Raw genomic sequence first — 17430 nt, 5'->3', positions numbered from 1 at the left:
GTGCCTGTAGTCACAGCTACTCAGGAGGCTGAGGCAGGAGAATCACTCGAACCCAGGAGGTGAAGGTTGCAGTGAGCTGAGATTACGCCATTGCACTCCAGCCTGGGTGACAGAGCAAGACTCCGCCGTCTCAAAAATAAATAAAATAAAGAGTAACTCCTAGATGTGTTTTACTCTGTGCCTCACAACCACCATGAGATGGGTTGTGATTAGCCCCATTTCACAGATTAGAAACTTAGGCTCAGGATAGTTGACTTGCCCTAGACCAGGATTCCAATCTGGGAATCTGTTTTAACTACACAGGCCTGCTGTTAGGGAATTTAATCCATGAGAAGGTTAGGACATCTAATGACTAAATAACCATAGCAAGGCTGATGAATTGGTTCCAGGTCTCACCGTGAGACGCATCCCATAGTGGCTTTTGGCATCAGGAAGGTAAATAAATAACAGTTCTGACAGTGAGTTTCCTCAACCGAGAAACTGAAACTCCTCTGTGCTTGGGTTCAGGGAGTAGGTCTGGAAACATTTCTTTTTCTCTTTTAGACGGAGCCTCACTCTGTCGCCCAGGCTGGAGTGCAGTGGCGCGATCTCGGCTCACTGCAACCTCGGCCTCCTGGGTGCAATCAAATCTTGTGCCTCAGTCTCCCGAGTTGCTGGGGCTATAGGCAAGAGCCAGCACACCCAGCTAATTTTTTGTATTTTTAGCAAAGATGGTAGTTTCACTAGGTTGGCCAGGTGGGTCTCGAACGCCTGACTTCAAGTGATGAACCCTCCTCAGCCTCCCAAATTGGGATTACAGGTGTGAGCCACGGCGACCTGCCTGGAAACGTTTCTAACAGTACTGGGGCAACTCCCTCCCAAGGCCCTGAGGGGCGCAGGAACGAGGTGAGTAGGAATGGCCAGAGCCCCTTGGACACATGGGGTCCCGCTCTCGAGGTGTAAGGGTCAGAGTCACCCCGGAAGGAGGTGGAGTGGAGTCCGCCCGCTAATGGCTCACTTCCTTCAGGCTCTCACCCCGATTGTCCTTCAGGTCCTCTACCCGCCACATTCCCTGTTTCTTCCAGTGAAATTGCCTGTCCTTGCTTCTTCTTTTTCTCCATATCCTCGCTTTCCTTGCTTCCCGTCTGACATTTCTCCTCTCTCCACTTCCCAAAAGTCCCCTCGGTCTTGACCCTGTTTCTTCCTGTCGTCTTCATTTCCCTCCTTTTAATAAAGTGCGTCTGGAGCCTTGGTTTCCCTTTTCTCCCTCCATGCGACTGGTGCTGAATGCAGTTTGCCCTCGCCCCATCACGCTAAGTGGTTTCACTTTCTCCCTCTGACCCTCGGGGAAACCACAAAGGCTCCTGTGCCTCCATTCCCCGGCTCCAGCCCTCGGGGTGCCGCGTGCCTCAATTTCCCAGGATCTTTTCCTCCCTCTCCCTGACCCCAACGCTGACTCCCTCATGGCGTCCCCAAGATGGCGCCCGCGGCCGCGCGCCGCCGCCTGACGTCATCGCACCGCCCTCCGCTCAGAGTTCCCCACTGGAGCCGTCGGAGGCGGAGTCAAGGAGGAGGAGGAGGAGGAGCATCCTCTAGGGAGGATTAAAGGGGCGGGCACTATCCACCCGAGAGCTGACCGGTGAGGGAACGTCGCTAAAGGATTGGTTGGGCGCTGCGGGGAATCTCGATGCTCCTCACTATTGGCCCAAGCCTCAGAGACATGAGCGTCGATTGGCCGAACGACAGGGCCCGAGCGGGCGATGATTGGTTGCGTCTGGCCGTCCGTGCGGCGGCCGAGGAGGAAGGTGGGAGGGGCGTTGCTGAGGGTAGCTGGGGGCGAGAGTGAGGCTACGGAGCAGGCGAGAGGCGACGGCGAGAGCTAGAGCGGGCGCAGCGTTAGGGTGGCCGTGCAAGGGGAGCCGTGGCCCGGGCCCGGGGCGTGCGAGACGGCTGAAGCAGGTGAGCGCGAGCGGGCGCGCAAAGGCTAGCCGGGCTGCCCTCCCTGCCGCCGCGGCCTCCTCTCGCCAGGCCGCCTGCGCACTGAGGGCCTGAGGGGGTGCGCGCCGGGCAGTTAGGGCGGAGCGGCACCAACGGCCGACCGGGCGCGCGGGCAGTCAGGCGGGGGCCGGGCCGGAGCGGCAGGTGGGGAAGGGGCCTGGAGTCGCGTGCGGGGCTGAGTGAGGAGGGGCGGGGCTTGGGCTGGGGCTTTGGCGGGGCACCTAGGCGGGAAGGGGAGGCCTCAGAGCTGTCCCAGAAGGGCTCCGCCGCTCCTCAGGGTTTGGGGTAAAGGTCTTGGTGGTGTGGCAAGTCCAGGACGAAGGGGCTGGGCCAGTTAGAGGCACTTGGGTGCCCAGTGAGGGGCTTAGGGTGTGAGAAAGATAATTAAGTTAATGGAGGGGGAAAATATCTAGTTTTTCCTGGAAAGAATTGGGGCGGTGAGAGGGGTTTTGGTGTGGAAAGATATTAGGAAATCGATATCCCCAAGGGAGCGGTTTAGAGCTAAGGAGGGGTCCAGTTGTAACGGATGGGGTTAAAATAATGTGAAGAGGCCTTAAACCATGTGTCAGGAGGTTGGGTACCCTTGGAATACGTGGAGAGGGGTCTCTGTACAAAGAAGGGTTATGTGTATTTTAAAAGGATGTTTGGGTGTCCCTGGAATGAGCCGGGAAAGGTAGTCTTTTTTAAGTACAGGTAATTAGGCCAAGGTGAAGATGGGATTTGGTTATTGGAAGGGGAGGAAGTAGGGTGGGAGAGATCTGTGTGCTAAAGTGACGAGTGCCTGGGAATTCCTGGAATGAGACTGAGAGGTTGCTAAGACGTTGTACCTCCAAAGTAGTAGACTAGTGAGAGGGGCTTGAGTGTGAGGAAGAGGGGTCTGTCTGCTGGAGTAGGGTGGTGATGGAGGTTCTGTATGAGAATAGGAGGTCCGGGTATCCCTAAAGGGGATTTGGGCAGCAGGAGGGGTGTGTGTAGAAGGAGCTTAAGCCGTTGTGAAAGACGGTCTGGATATCCCTGGAATGGGTTAAGCGTGTGTGTGGATCTTTACACAAAGGAGTTATGTTGCTACGAAGAGGAGGGTCTGAGCATCCCTAGAATGAGTTAGGGTGGGTTGGGTCTTCTGGCAAATTAAAAAAGATTGGGTTAATAATGTGAAGGAGGATCTGGATATTCCTGAGATGGATTTGCCGGGGCAGAGGGAGGTCTGTTTGCAAGAGAGGCATAGGTTGATATGAAGTGAGGGTATGGGTGTCCCTGAATGAGTGGCTGTGTATGAATAGGAAGGGTTTAAATCAATGGGAAGAGGGGACCTGGGTATCCCAGAGGTGATTAGAATTGTCTATTTGGTCTTGGTACAAAGAAGAGGTGATGAATGTAAAGAGTGGAAAGATACCCTGCAGACAGGAGTTAGGGTGGCGGAAGGGTCTAGGTCTGAAACGGAGGAGTAGGCCTTTGTGAAAATGGGTCTGGGTATTCTGGATAGGGGAGAGAGCCTTGATTTGTAGAAGAGTTTAAGTAATTAAACAGGGCTGGGTATCATGAAGTGGTTAAGGTGGGCAAAGTCTGGGTGTGGAGATGGGTTAGGCCAATGTGAGAAAATCTGATTGGGGGGACGGGATATAGTTTGACGTGAGGAATCCAGGGACCCGAGGAAGAGTTGGTGGGTAGCAGGGGAGTTGCGTGTGAAGGGGAGGGGTGGCACCGTGTACAGTGCTGAAAGTGAAGTGGTGGGGCATTGGGCAGTTTGAGTGGTCTGGGTGTAAAAAGAAGTCTGAGAACCTGGGAGAAGGAGCAGAGGTCATGGGAGGGGTGTGGCTGGGAGAAACAGGTGGGGAAAGCCTATATGGGGTTTCAGTTGGGTACCTTGGAGAGGAATGGGGTGACGTGAGTTGGTAAGAAAAGAAGTCAGTGGAAGGAGGTCTGAGTGGAGGTTCCCATGTGCTGGGCCTAACTGTGGGACCCACTGTGAGGTGTGGGAGATGAGGGGACTGAACAGGTTACAAGGATCTGGTGGGTGGAATTTGATGCAAGTTGATATAGAGGTGAGACTGGGTAAATTCCTGGGGAAGGGACTGCCTGGGAGATTTTGTGTTTGGTGTTTGTTATGTTGAAGGGAGGAAGGATTATTAGGAGGGAAGCAGAATTTTAAAAATCGAAGGAAGAACTTAGAGGGGGCGTAGATCTAAGGTATTGGGAGTGGAGAGTGATAAAGGGAAGAGCTGAGGAATCGGTGACCTAACTGGTTTGTCCCCACTGTCCCCTCTTCCAGCCCAGGGCCTTGCTGCCGCCATGACTGAGGAATCAGAGGAGACAGTCCTGTACATTGAGCACCGCTATGTCTGCTCTGAGTGCAACCAGCTCTATGGATCCCTGGAAGAGGTGCTCATGCACCAAAACTCCCACGTGCCCCAGCAGCACTTTGAGCTGGTGGGCGTGGCTGACCCTGGAGTCACTGTTGCCACAGACACAGCTTCAGGCACTGGCCTCTATCAGACCCTTGTGCAGGAGAGCCAGTACCAGTGCCTGGAGTGCGGTCAACTGCTAATGTCACCCAGCCAGCTCCTGGAGCACCAGGAGTTGCACCTGAAGATGATGACACCCCAGGAGGCAGTGCCAGCTGAGCCACCACCCAAGGCACCACCCCTGAGCTCCAGCACCATCCACTACGAGTGTGTGGATTGCAAGGCTCTCTTTGCCAGCCAGGAGCTCTGGCTGAACCACCGGCAGACACACCTCCGGGCTACACCCACCAAGGCTCCTGCCCCTGTTGTCCTGGGGTCCCCAGTTGTTCTAGGGCCTCCTGTGGGCCAGGCCCGAGTGGCTGTGGAGCACTCATATCGAAAGGCAGAAGAGGGTGGGGAAGGGGCTACTGTCCCATCTGCCGCTGCCACCACCACTGAGGTGGTGACCGAGGTGGAGCTGCTCCTCTACAAGTGCTCTGAGTGCTCCCAGCTCTTCCAGCTGCCAGCAGATTTCCTGGAGCACCAGGCCACTCACTTCCCTGCTCCTGTCCCCGAGTCTCAGGAGCCTGCCCTGCAGCAGGAGGTGCAGGCTTCGCCACCTGCAGAGGTGCCTGTGTCTCAGCCTGACGCCGCGCCAGCTTCTGACCACAGTTATGAGCTGCGCAATGGTGAAGCCATTGGGCGGGATCGCCGGGGGCGCAGGGCCCGGAGGAACAACAGTGGAGAAGCAGGCGGGGCAGCCACACAGGAGCTCTTCTGCTCAGCCTGTGACCAGCTCTTTCTCTCACCCCACCAGCTACAGCAGCACCTGCGGAGTCACCGGGAGGGCATCTTTAAGTGCCCCCTGTGCAGTCGTGTCTTCCCCAGCCCTTCCAGTCTGGACCAGCACCTTGGAGACCACAGCAGCGAGTCACACTTCCTGTGTGTAGACTGTGGCCTGGCCTTTGGCACAGAGGCCCTCCTCCTGGCCCACCGGCGAGCCCACACCCCGAATCCTCTGCATTCATGTCCATGTGGAAAGACCTTTGTCAACCTTACGAAGTTCCTTTATCACCGGCGTACTCATGGGGTAGGGGGTGTCCCTCTGCCTACAACACCAGTCCCTCCAGAGGAACCTGTCATTGGTCTCCCTGAGCCAGCCCCGGCAGAGACTGGAGAGCCAGAGGCCCCAGAGCCCCCTGTGTCTGAGGAGACTTCAGCAGGGCCCGTTGCCCCAGGCACCTACCGCTGCCTCCTGTGCAGCCGTGAATTTGGAAAGGCCTTGCAGCTGACCCGGCACCAACGTTTTGTGCACCGGCTGGAGCGGCGCCATAAATGCAGCATTTGTGGCAAGATGTTCAAGAAGAAGTCTCATGTGCGTAACCACCTGCGCACGCACACAGGGGAGCGGCCCTTCCCCTGCCCTGACTGCTCCAAGCCCTTCAACTCGCCTGCCAACCTGGCCCGCCACCGGCTCACACACACAGGAGAGCGGCCCTATCGGTGTGGGGACTGTGGCAAGGCTTTCACACAGAGCTCCACACTGAGGCAGCACCGCTTGGTGCATGCCCAGCACTTCCCCTACCGCTGCCAGGAATGTGGGGTGCGTTTTCACCGCCCTTACCGCCTGCTCATGCACCGCTACCATCACACAGGTGAATACCCCTACAAGTGTCGTGAGTGCCCCCGCTCCTTCTTGCTGCGCCGACTGCTGGAGGTGCACCAGCTCGTGGTCCATGCCGGACGCCAGCCCCACCGCTGCCCATCCTGTGGGGCTGCCTTCCCCTCCTCACTGCGGCTCCGGGAGCACCGCTGTGCAGCCGCTGCTGCCCAGGCCCCACGGCGCTTTGAGTGTGGCACCTGTGGCAAGAAAGTGGGCTCAGCTGCTCGGCTGCAGGCACACGAGGCGGCCCATGCGGCTGCTGGGCCTGGAGAGGTCCTGGCTAAGGAGCCCCCTGCCCCTCGAGCCCCACGGGCCACTCGTGCACCAGTTGCCTCTCCAGCAGCCCTTGGAGGCACTGCTACAGCAGCCCCTGCAGCCCCTGCCCGCCGCCGGGGTCTAGAGTGCAGCGAGTGCAAGAAGCTGTTCAGCACAGAGACGTCACTGCAGGTGCACCGGCGCATCCACACAGGTGAGCGGCCGTACCCATGTCCAGACTGTGGCAAGGCGTTCCGTCAGAGTACCCACCTGAAAGACCACCGGCGCCTGCACACAGGTGAGCGGCCCTTTGCCTGTGAAGTGTGTGGCAAGGCCTTTGCCATCTCTATGCGCCTGGCAGAACATCGCCGCATCCACACAGGCGAACGACCTTACTCCTGCCCTGACTGTGGCAAGAGCTACCGCTCCTTCTCCAACCTCTGGAAGCACCGCAAGACCCATCAGCAGCAGCATCAGGCAGCTGTGCGGCAGCAGCTGGCAGAGGCGGAGGCTGCCGTTGGCCTGGCCGTGATGGAGACTGCTGTGGAGGCACTGCCCCTGGTGGAAGCCATTGAGATCTACCCTCTGGCTGAGGCCGAGGGGGTCCAGATCAGTGGCTGACTCTGCCCGACTTCCTCTTCAGCACCTCCATGCCCTGTTGCTGAAGGCCCTCCAGCATCCCCTTAAGCATCTGTACATACTGTGTCCCTTCCTCTTCCCATCCCCACCATCTTGTAAGTTCTAAATTGGATTTATTCTCTCCTGAGGTGGGTGCTCTGGGGTCCTTGACACACAAAAAGGTGCCCCCCCCACCTTCCACCTCTTAGCACTGGTGACCCCAAAAATGAAACCATCAATAAAGACTGAGTTGCCAGCAGTGTATAGAGTGGAATTTGGGAGTCATGGGTCTTACCTCTCATAGCTGCGTCACCAGCACCCAGAAGTGAGCCTGGCAGGTAGCAGGGATAGTACAAGCCCAGTAAACATTTGCTGGGCTGAAGAGAATGACCTGGTGTTCATGGGCATGGCTCTCAAGCAGGGCCTTCACTTTATTGCTAGATGGAGGTAGCATGGCTCTCTTGCCACTAGAGGTCCCTGGCTGTGTGGAAAAGCTCAAGGGTGCTGGTGCTGGTGGCAGGAACTTTCAGAGAAATCAGATTCTAACACCCCTGTCCCTGACTCCTGGCCTGATATGGGCCTTGTCTCCCAAGGCCATCTGATTTTCTCATTGATCCCCAAGAGCAAATGCAGGTAGGCATGATCTCCGGGGCTGTGGAATTAAAGGAGATTCTTAATAATATGTGTCTGGACATAGGAAGCTTCATGAGGGGTGGTGACTTGAATCCCCCTGGAGTTGGACTTTGGCTCAGCCGACAGATTTTTATCATGAGAGGTGGATTGTTGGAATGGTTGGCCAATGTTTGAACATCTCGTTAGTCTCAAGTACTATATAACAATAATATTCACACTGATTAGGTGAGAACATTTTGCAGGGAAGGAATCTCCAGTCAAAAGCATTGAGATGACTTGCCCAAGGTCAGATTCAATCCAGGCAGGGCAGAGCTTGAATTTAAGCCTGATTTCATTTCATTTGGTTTAATCACCCATATGCTTTTCTCTCCATTCTCCTGCCTTCTGCATACTTCAGGGAGGGTGGTGGAGACAAGATAGGAGTATGTGACCGGGGAGATGCTAGGCTGCTGTGCTAGCCTTGCTTCTGAGACCCCCTCTCCCCAGAGATTATTCCAAATCCTTCTGTTGAACTTTTTCCTTTTATTTATTTATTTTTTCGAGATGGAGTCTGCTCTGCTGCCCAGGCTGGAGTGCAATGGTGTGGTCTTGGCTCACTGCAACCTCCACCTCCCAGGTTCAAGTGTTTCTCCTGCCTCAGCCTCCCAAGTGGCTCGGGTTACAGGCACATGCCACCACACCTGGCTAATTTTTGTATTTTTAGTAGAGGTGGGGTTTCACCATGTTGGTCAGACTGGTTTCCAACTCCCCACCTCAGGTGATCCACCTGCCTCAGCCTCCCAAAGTGCTGGGATTATAGGCATGAGCCACCGCGTCTGGCCTAAAACAACAAATTCTAATAATCTTGTAAAATAAATAACATTTGAAGAGTTAATGTATTAGGGTTCTGTTTATACAAAAAATTACATAGGTTATGTGTATGTGTATCCTACCTGTTATATGTATATAAATTATACGATAGATACAGTAAACATTGATATATATATAAAGAGATTTTTATTGTTTCACTTTTTATAGACATACATAAACATACATTTTAATGTTTATATACATATAGTTCCAAATCCTAGGATTTTTTTTAAATTAAGTTCTGGGATACATGTGCAAAACGTGCAGGTTTGTTACATAGGTATACACATGCCATGGTAGTTTGCTGCACCCATCATCTACATTAGGTATTTCTCCTAATGTTATCCCTCCCTAGCCCCCTACCCTCTGACAGGCCCTAGTGTGTGATGCTCACCTCCCTGTGTCCATGTGTTCTCATTGTTCAACTCCCACTTATGAGTGAGAACATGTGGTGGTTGGTTTTCTGTTCCTGTGTTAGGTTTTATTTTTATCTTTTTATTAGAAATGGGATCTTGCTATGTTGGCCAGGCTGGTCTCAAACTCCTGGCCTCAAGGGATCATCCCATTTTGGCCTCTGAAAGTGCTGGGATTAGAGGCATGAGGCACAACACCTGGCCTGTTTTTTTTTTTTTTTTTCTATTTTTCAGAGTCTCGCTTTGTGACCCAGGCTGGAATGCAGTTGCATGATCACGGCTCACTGCAGCCTCAACCTCCTGGGCTCAAGTGATCCTTCTGCCTCAGCCTCCCAAGTAGCTGGAACTACATACAGGCAAGCACCACCACTTCTGCCTAATTTATTTTGTAGAGATGGGGTCTTGGGTTCTGTGTGGTTCTGACTGTGCCACCTTGAAGATGGGCCTGAAGCTAATGATCTTCCTCCATGTACTATTCTTATGCCTCATCCCTGCTGACTTGTTTGGAGAGTTGAGGAGCTTTGCGTTTTTTCAGTCGTGCCAAAACACTGCAATGCTAACACTTGTCTTACTACATATGAAACCTATCTTTCACTCATACTTTTCCTGTGCCTTGATTCCGACAGTCCTCACTATCGAATTTGCAGGATCCCAGTACCTGTGTGCCAAGCATACATGAGAGGATGCAACAGTGTTGAGGAAACCCAACAGCCCCCTTTTTTCCCCCCCCCCCGAGATAGAGTCTCACTCTGTCACCCAGGCTAGAGTGTAGTGGCATGATCTCGGCTCACTGCAACCTCTACCTCCCAACTTCAAGTGATTCTTGTGCCTCAGCTGCCCGAGTAGCTGGGATTACAGGCGTGCACCACCACGCCCGGCTAATTTTTGTATTTTTAGCAGAATGGGGCTTTACCACGTTGGGCAGGCTAGTCTTGAACCCCTGGCCCCAAGTGATTCACCAGCCTGGGCCTCCCAAAATCCTGGGAGTATAGGCGTGAGCCACCGCGCCCAGTCTTACAGTGCATTTTCATTAATACCACTTCTGCCTTTCAGTGGTGAGGTCTTAGGGATCAGTCCATGGCCTGATGGCCTGCAGAAGCTGTTGCTACTGCCGAATGACAGATGGGCACAATAATTTGAGTAAGAGTTAATGTTGCTCTAAAAAGGAAGGGGGTTGGTGTGTACATTGTACCACCAGAAAACTTCAAAATCAACTCTGGTTGGTTGGTTGGAGACGGTCTCGCTCTCTCACCACCCAGGCTGGAGTGCAGTGGTACTATCATAGCTCACTGCAGCCTTGGCCTCCCGGGCTCAAGAGCTCCACCTCAGCCTCCCAAGTAGCTAGGACCACAGATGTACACCATTATGCCCAGTTAATTTTGTTCAATTTTTTTTTTTTTTTTTTTTTGAGATGGAGTCTCGCTCTGTCATCCAGGCTGGAGTGCAGTGGCACAGTCTCTGCTCACTGCAATCTCCACCTCCCAGGTTCAAGCGATTCTTCTGCCTCAGCCTCCCAAGTAGCTGAGACTACAGGCACGCACCACGACGCCCGGCTAATTTTTGTATTTTTAGTACAGACGGGGTTTTACCATATTGGCTAGGCTGGTCTCAAACTCCTGACCTAATGATCCACCCACCTCAGCCTCCCAAAGAGCTGGGATTCCAGGCATGAGCCACCACACCTGGCCCAATTTTGTTCAATTTTTGTAGAGATAGGGTCTCACTGTGTTGCCCAGGCTGGTGTTGAACTCCTGGGCTCAAGGGTTCTTCTTGCCTTGGCCTTCTCAATTCTAGGGTTACAGGCAGGAGCCACTGAACATGGTCTGGTTTTTTTTTTTTTTTTTTTTTTTTTGAGATGGAGTCTTGCTCTGTTGCCTGATGTGGAGTGCAATGATGCAATCTCAGCTCACTTCAACTTCCGCCTCCCAGATTCAAGCTATTCTCTAGCCTCAGCCTCCTGAGTAGCGAGGATTACAAGCATGCACCACCACGTCCGGCTAATTTTTGTATTTTTAGTAGAGACGGGGTGTCACCGTGTTGGCCAGGCTGATCTCGAATTCCTGACCTCAGGTGATCCGCCTGCCTCAGCCTCCCAAAGTGTTGGGATTACAGGCGTGAGCTACCGCACCTGGCGTTTTGTTTTGTTTTTTTGCATTTTTTTGGTGATGTGAAAAAATGACATGTAACTCTTCTGTTAATTTATTTGACTATTTGTGAGGTTGAAACTTTTTAATGTGTTAATTGAAACTCTGGTTTTGAAGAGTCTCTTTAGTCCTCTGAGGAAGCATCCAGGGATGGAAATGGGGAGGTACTTGCTGGTGTCCTGGCTTTCTCATAGTTCTCATTTATTGAAGACAGTGTGCTGGAGCCCAGTCCTAAGCACTTTACTTAGACCATCATCCTACAACCTTGTGAGGTAGGTATTGTCCCTAATTTACAGTGAGGACACAGAAACTCACATATTGAAGGTCATAGAATGGCAGAATTGAGATTTGAATTTGGAAATAGGAATTCATCCTGAATTCAAAGACGGTTCTTTGGCAAGAACATTTGTGCAGGTTTTACTTCCAAACATTCACTATTTTTAAACATTTATTTTATTTATTATTATTATTTCTTAAACAAGGTCTCTCTCTGTTACCCAGACTGGAGTGCAGTGGCATGATCATGGTTCATTGCGGCCTCGACATCCCGGGCTCAAGCGATCCTCCCACCTCAGTCTCCCAAGTAGCTAGGACTAGACAACAGGAACACGCCATGATGCGCAGTTGAGTTTTCGGGGCTCTTTTAGAGAAGAGTTCTCACTCTGTTGCCCAGACTGTGAACATTCACTATTGGAACAGAAGTAAAGCCCTCCCCTCCCCACCATACAGATCTCCAACCCCACACCCTGATGTCTTCACCACTCTTCCCAGGACAGAGAGGAGACCAAGGGAGAGCAGGCATCATTTCTCTCTGTACAGTTTTTAATTTTTTATTTTTTGATGTTTGTTGTTCAGATGAATGACACACTCAAGTTACAAAAATGGGGCCTTAAAAGAAGCACATTGTACAATGAACAAGCAGATTGGAGTTAAGAACACTGAAACGCTAACCCGCTACCACGAGAAGAGACAGGGAGGGGGTACAGGAAGGGAAGGAAGGGGCTACCAACACAGGGGTCAGACGGAACTGAAAGGGAGGCTAACTTGGTGAGGATGGAGGAAAGGTCTACTCTGGGGCTGATTTCTGGATGCCAGTTCTTGGGCACCCTTGCCTTGTACTTGCCACCCCCTCCAACTTCACCCACCCCCATTCCAACCTGGTCATTCTGGGTGGTGAGAGACACCCACACCAGAACGGGCTGCGCCAATCAGGTCTTTACGAGGTAGGGTGGTCACCTTGCCCTAGTGCAGCCCTGGATTTGGAAGGTGATGGTGGCAGCAGTGGGACAAGAGGCCAGAAAGGAGTTGATCAAAGTTCAGGCCCCTGCTCTTCCCAAAGACTCCTCGCTCTTTCCCCACCCCACCATGATCCAAAGGCCCTCTATGAGTTGCCGAGAGAGGCCCCCAGTCACCCTGCAATTATATAAATAAATAAATACTGAGCCCCTGGGTTTTGGGGACAGGTTGGGGGAGGGGCAGCAAGGATAGAGGACAGGAAAGAGGGGAAGGGGAGGGAGGCAAAAGGGAGGGGTCACAGACATAGTAAATAGTCGTCTCCATCCCAGCAACACTTCTCTCTGGATTTTTCTCTCCTTTTCTTGTTTGTTTAACAAGGAGCTAACAATTCAAGGACAAATACTTAAAAATATACATTATTTTTTCTTTGTTTCCGCCTTTGTCATCGTCGTCTTGCTTTGGAGACTGCTGAGGTCAAAGTTTAAACCGCATGAAGGACCTGCGGCTTGGAGTTTTTGTGTATTTTTTTTTATTTTTATTTTTAAATTTTTTTCACTTTTTTTTCCAACGTATAAAAAGGTAGCGGAGTTGTCTGTGGGTTTTTTTTTTTTAAATGGTTAAATCTTTGGTTTGTTTCTTTTTTCTCTTGGAGGCCTTTATCTCTCGCACTTGCCTTTCCCACTCAGAGACCAGTGGGGGCCCGCGTGTCTCAATCTTGCTGTCTGTCTCACTCTCTCTCTCACTCAGGTCCCCCTACCCTGGGCTAGAGGAAGAGAGAGGCACCCTGGTATTCGGGTGGGTTAGAAAAACTAGTCAGGTCAAGAGGTCACCCTGACTTGGCTAGTCCCTCGCCAAATCTCCCCAGGGCTTGGAGAGCCCATCATGGCCTTCTCCAGGGAGATGGGTAGAAAACTCATATCCTTCCCCTCCTCCTGATCTCAGCCCCAACTCCTACTGGGGCTTGGGTTCCCCATCCCTACCCACCCCAACACACACACACCCACCCCACCCCCCAGAAGAGAACAGAGAGAGGTGGTTTAGTTACTGGCATCAGTTTTTTTTTTTTTTTTTTTGGCACAATGAAAAGGCCTACCATTAGGGTAGACCCAGTCTCTGTCCCTCCCTTAAGTAGGAGGTCAAGGTTGGGGAGAAGAGAAATTCAGAGGGCTCCCCACTGCTCCAATCCACTCATCTCTCCTCTCTTTCCAGCCCAGGCCCTCAGCTCCCAACCTCGGCCATCTAACCTAGCCCATAGCCTAGCCTGGGGTTTCCCTCCCCATCCCCCACATAAAGCTCCCCTGCCCTCCAATTCTCTCGCTCACACACAGACACACGGACACAGGCTCTGTACAGACCACAAAATAAAAACGATGAGATAGTTTTGTTTCCCGGAGTCGAGACGGGGGACCAGAGTGGAAGAGGCAGATGGGGGTGGGGGGCATGAATTCCCCCATCACCTTCCCAACCCTGGCTCCCTCCAGCCCCCCAGCCCCTTGCCCTGGCTGGCCCCCAGCCAACGATATTTGGTTTCCTTTTTTTAACATTAAAGTTCTATGAGGTATTTGGTGCCTTATCTCGAGTCCTCGGGGGAGGGGGGCCCAGGGGGGAGACCTGGGGCTCACCTGCCCCTCCCTCCCTCCTACCCCCTTCCCAATATTTGGTTTCACAGCTGTAGTTAAAGCTTGGGATTTGGTTATTTTTCCCCCTCCCAGGAATTTTCTTTTTTCTTGTTTTTCTTTTCCTAGGTGTGAGGGTTGGATGGGGAGGGTCCCCAGCACCCCTGGCTGCACAGGGGTCCCTCCACCAACGTCAGGGCATCTGCCCCATCCCTGCCCCCTGCTCCTCCTCTTCTCTTTGCCCCACTACCCCATACTGGGGTGGGGAGAGGTCCCAGGTGGTGGGACTTGATGGGGAGGAAGCAGGATGAAGTGGGTGGTGGTGAGTCCTGGATTTTCTTTACTTTTTTTTTTTTTTTTTCCTTTTTGGTCTAGAATCATAGTTTTTGTTTGAGTCATCTCCACCATGCCTTCCATGCTGCCTGTCTTCTCGGAGGGGGTTTTTGGTTGTAATTCCTTTCATTTTGCTCTGCTCAAATGTCCTTCCTATTTGGTCAGGAGCCCTTGGCCCCCTCTCCACCCTTGGGCTGGGGCCCAAGCCCTCTTGCCAGTCCCTTCTCTCTTCAGGAAATAAACATGGACAAACTCAGAGGTAGGGTAAGGGCAGGGAGTCATTCAGCGGAGATGCTTACATTCCGGCGAGGATGGGTCAACAAGGTGCCAGGCCCCATCGTGCCAGGGGTGGGAGGGGCGGCTACTCCACCACTGCCCGGACAAGGCACCCGGAGGCCCCTGCAATGGCCGAGTCTCTGCTGCCTCCGTGGCCCAGCCCAACAGTTTCATTTCCCGGGTGGGAGAAGGGAGACAAGGAAAAAAGAGAACGCTGAGGCCTGGGGCTCCATCTGCCTCTCCTTGGAGTGTCCGGCAGAAAGTGGAAGCTGCCCAGGCCAAAGCCCTGTGGTCTCAGGGCTCTCCCCTCTCTCTGCTCCTGCCCAGCGAGGGGCGGGGGCCACACTGTGGCTGTCAGGCCCCACCCTGATTTCAATGGCTCGTGTCCTTCACTGCAACACTTTGGTTTGAGGAGAGACACAGAAAGAACAAGATTATGAGAGGAGAGAGGAGAGCAAAGGGAGAGGGAGGAGAGAGGAAGGAGGGAGAAGAGAGGAACGAGAGGAGGAGAGAGGACAGACAAAAGAGAACCGAAAAAGAAATCAAAGGAGGAATCAAACCACCGGAAAGTTGTTAAGTTTTCCTTCATCTGTTCTTTTTGCTTTCTTACTCCCTTTTTTCCTGTCTTTCTTTTTTTAAAGCTTTTTCAGTTGATCTGGGTGGGGGAGTTTGGGGTTCTTCACCGCTGTCCCTGACACCCTCTCTCAGCCCCACCCACCTGCTTCTATCTGCCCTGGCCGAGGGACAGGCCCTGCCCTAGCTGCCCCCTCCGGCTTTCCCAAAGACGACGTCCATGAGGTATTTGTGAAGAGAAAGAAGCATCCGTCCTTCTGTCCGCCTTGGGGAACAAGGGCCACCGGTGCAGGGGCTTGGCTCCACCTCGCGGTTCCGTCTTATTCTTGAAGAGTCCTCATCTTCTTTCCCTTTTATATATATATATATATATATGTGTGTATATATATATATATAAATTCTTTTTTTCTAGTTTAAATTTATTGTTTCTGTTTTTTTGGTTTTTGGTTCAAAACTTTGTTGGCCTCCACAATAGCAGGAGGGCAGGGTGGCTCCCAGTGGCGTCTCTCCTCTGTCCGTCGTCAGTGGAGATGTGTCCAGGGCTAGTCAAACACAGGGCCCAGCCAAGACTTGTGGAGGTCTTGTGGGATTGGTGGCCACCACCACACCCTCTCAGATGGGGACCACAGGCTGTGGCACTGTCCCACCACATGGACCCTGATGGGGATGCCATCTCGAGGAACCCCACCACTGGGGTGTGTGCGTGTGTGCATGTGGGGGGGAGGGAGAGGCATTTGCCAGTACCAGAGGGGCACGGGGTGGGAAAAGCAAGGTGAGTTCTCTTTTTGGTTTCTGGTTAATGTCAAAGAACGTGAAGGATCCCACGGATAGGCACTGGAATATGAATTTTTTTTTCAGGGAAACAGACAGGATGGAAAAAGACAACTGAACGCCCTCAACTGAATGCCTTCATCCCCTCTAGCCTGAAACTTCCACCTTCCCATAAGATGGGGAGGGAGTCGCTTCCAGAGCAGAGGAGGGTGACAGGGTTGAGGAGGGACTTGTGAGAGCTAGAACTTGGCAAAATGGCCTAGCCCACCTTTCAAAGGGGAAAAGAGGGAGGAACAAGGGATGAAAAGTTGTCCCCAGGCCTTCTCTTGAACTCTCCCCTGGCTGGGGGGAGGCAGGAGGTTAAAGCGAGCCCCCCTGCCCAGGTGGGGAGAGCTGGGGGCCAGGGGAGAGGGGGACACATGGTAGGGACACATTCTGTTGAACACAATGCTAAAAATTCTGTACATCCTTTGGATGAAGCTACTGAATATTTGGTGTAAGGTTGTTCAGGCCCTTTCTCTTTCACCTTCTGGAAAAGAACATTTGGTGGGTGGTGCTGAGCCCCAGCCCATCTGCCCAGGCTGTGCCCTGTCTTCGCTGGTCCAGGCTGGGGGCCGGGACTAGGAAGCTGGCATCTTCTCTTTTTCCATCTGTAGCCCCCATGGGGGGAGGCAGGGTTGGGGGTTGGTCCCACAGCCAGGGCTCGGTGGCATGAGGTCTGACCTGCTGGAGGCTTCTCCGCCCCTGGCTGGGGTTCTTATTTGGCGTTGTAGCAGTGAGGGTGAGCACGCTGAGGTCTGGCTCGCGACTGGTTTTTTGGTTTGTTTGATTTTGTGGGGTTTTTTTTTGGTTAGTTTTTGTTTTTTTTTGTTTGTTTGTTTTTCACCTCTGGTTCCTTTGGGGCAGCTGGTTTCTGTTGTGATTATTTTTGGTCTTCTCTTTTGTTGGTTGGTTAGTTTTTTTCTTTTTTTTTTTTTTTTTTTGGTTGGTTTTTTTGGTCTTTCCTCCCTTGTCACTCTGCTCTGAGGACCCTCTGTGTCCCCACCACTGGCCTCCTCGCCCTCTTCCCAGGTGAGGGACCAAGGCAGGGATCAGAGGAATGGGAGGGGAGGCATGGCTGGCCCTCACTCAGGTTTGGACCCTGCCTCGGGCCCCCCTGGGCCTCCAGGGGTCTGTGCGGCCACCTCGCTGCAAGTGGAGGAGGAGGAGGAGGAGGATGAAGAGGATGAGGAGAGGCCAGGAGACTTGCTGGAGATGGAGGCTGCCACGGCCGCAGCTGCTGCTGAGACCAGGCCCACGCCAGGCGGGGTGCTGAGCAGGGGCAGCCCAGCATGGTTCAAGAAGAGCGGCGAGGTCACCAGGCCGGGGCTCCCCGGGGTTGCGCCAGCTGCCCCCAGCACCAGGTTCCCGCTGCCATCAAGGCTGGTAAGGGGCAGGGTTCCACCAGAGGCCAGGGCTGGTGGGGAGAGAGAGAGGCTGGGCTGGGGGCACGCCGGGCCAGGGGAGACCTTTGCCTTCCAGCGTCCTGCCCAGAGTGCCCCCCATCTCCCCATCGGTCCCACTGACCCCCATCAGCACCCCTCACACCTTCCCCAAAGGTGAGATGGGTATGAAGAGGCGAGCGATGCAGTG

General features: G+C 53.1%; 2 protein-coding genes and 1 pseudogene across 11 annotated transcripts in view; 1 reads left to right on the top strand and 2 right to left on the bottom strand.

Moving 5' to 3' along the window:
- The first annotated feature begins 1778 nt into the window (after window positions 1-1778).
- Window positions 1779-7214, top strand: ZNF574 (zinc finger protein 574). The gene is made up of 2 exons (XM_023229264.2): window positions 1779-1938; window positions 4247-7214. The coding sequence occupies exon 2, from the start codon at window positions 4267-4269 to the stop codon at window positions 6955-6957; it is 2691 nt and encodes an 896-aa protein (XP_023085032.1). The 5' UTR covers window positions 1779-1938; window positions 4247-4266; the 3' UTR covers window positions 6958-7214.
- Window positions 7215-12875: 5661 nt separating this feature from the next.
- Window positions 12876-15070, bottom strand: LOC111554130 (annotated as a pseudogene). The gene has a single exon (XR_002735151.3). The product of XR_002735151.3 is annotated as an uncharacterized LOC111554130 (transcript).
- POU2F2 (POU class 2 homeobox 2) overlaps window positions 13284-17430 on the bottom strand; it is a 45163-nt gene continuing 41016 nt past the window's right edge. For 6 of the 9 annotated variants that reach the window (XM_023229489.1, XM_023229494.1, XM_023229492.1 and 3 more), the window contains one exon: window positions 16762-17254. In XM_023229489.1, the coding sequence (XP_023085257.1) occupies window positions 16923-17254 (332 nt within the window). In that variant the 3' untranslated portion in view covers window positions 16762-16922. Of the gene's footprint in view, window positions 17255-17430 lie in introns of all 9 variants that reach the window. The other 3 variants (XM_023229495.2, XM_023229496.2, XM_023229497.2) reach the window with 1 other exon arrangement.

Source organism: Piliocolobus tephrosceles, chromosome 21 (genome assembly GCF_002776525.5).
Source record: "Piliocolobus tephrosceles isolate RC106 chromosome 21, ASM277652v3, whole genome shotgun sequence".
Lineage (NCBI taxonomy): Eukaryota > Metazoa > Chordata > Mammalia > Primates > Cercopithecidae > Piliocolobus > Piliocolobus tephrosceles.
The sequence above is the reverse complement of the archived record's forward strand: the minus strand, read 5'-3'. Positions and strand labels throughout refer to the sequence as shown.

Excerpts from the sequence above, each read along its gene's own strand:
- ZNF574 (XM_023229264.2), top strand. The coding sequence starts at position 4,267 with ATGACTGAGGAATCAGAGGAGACAGTCCTGTACATTGAGCACCGCTAT.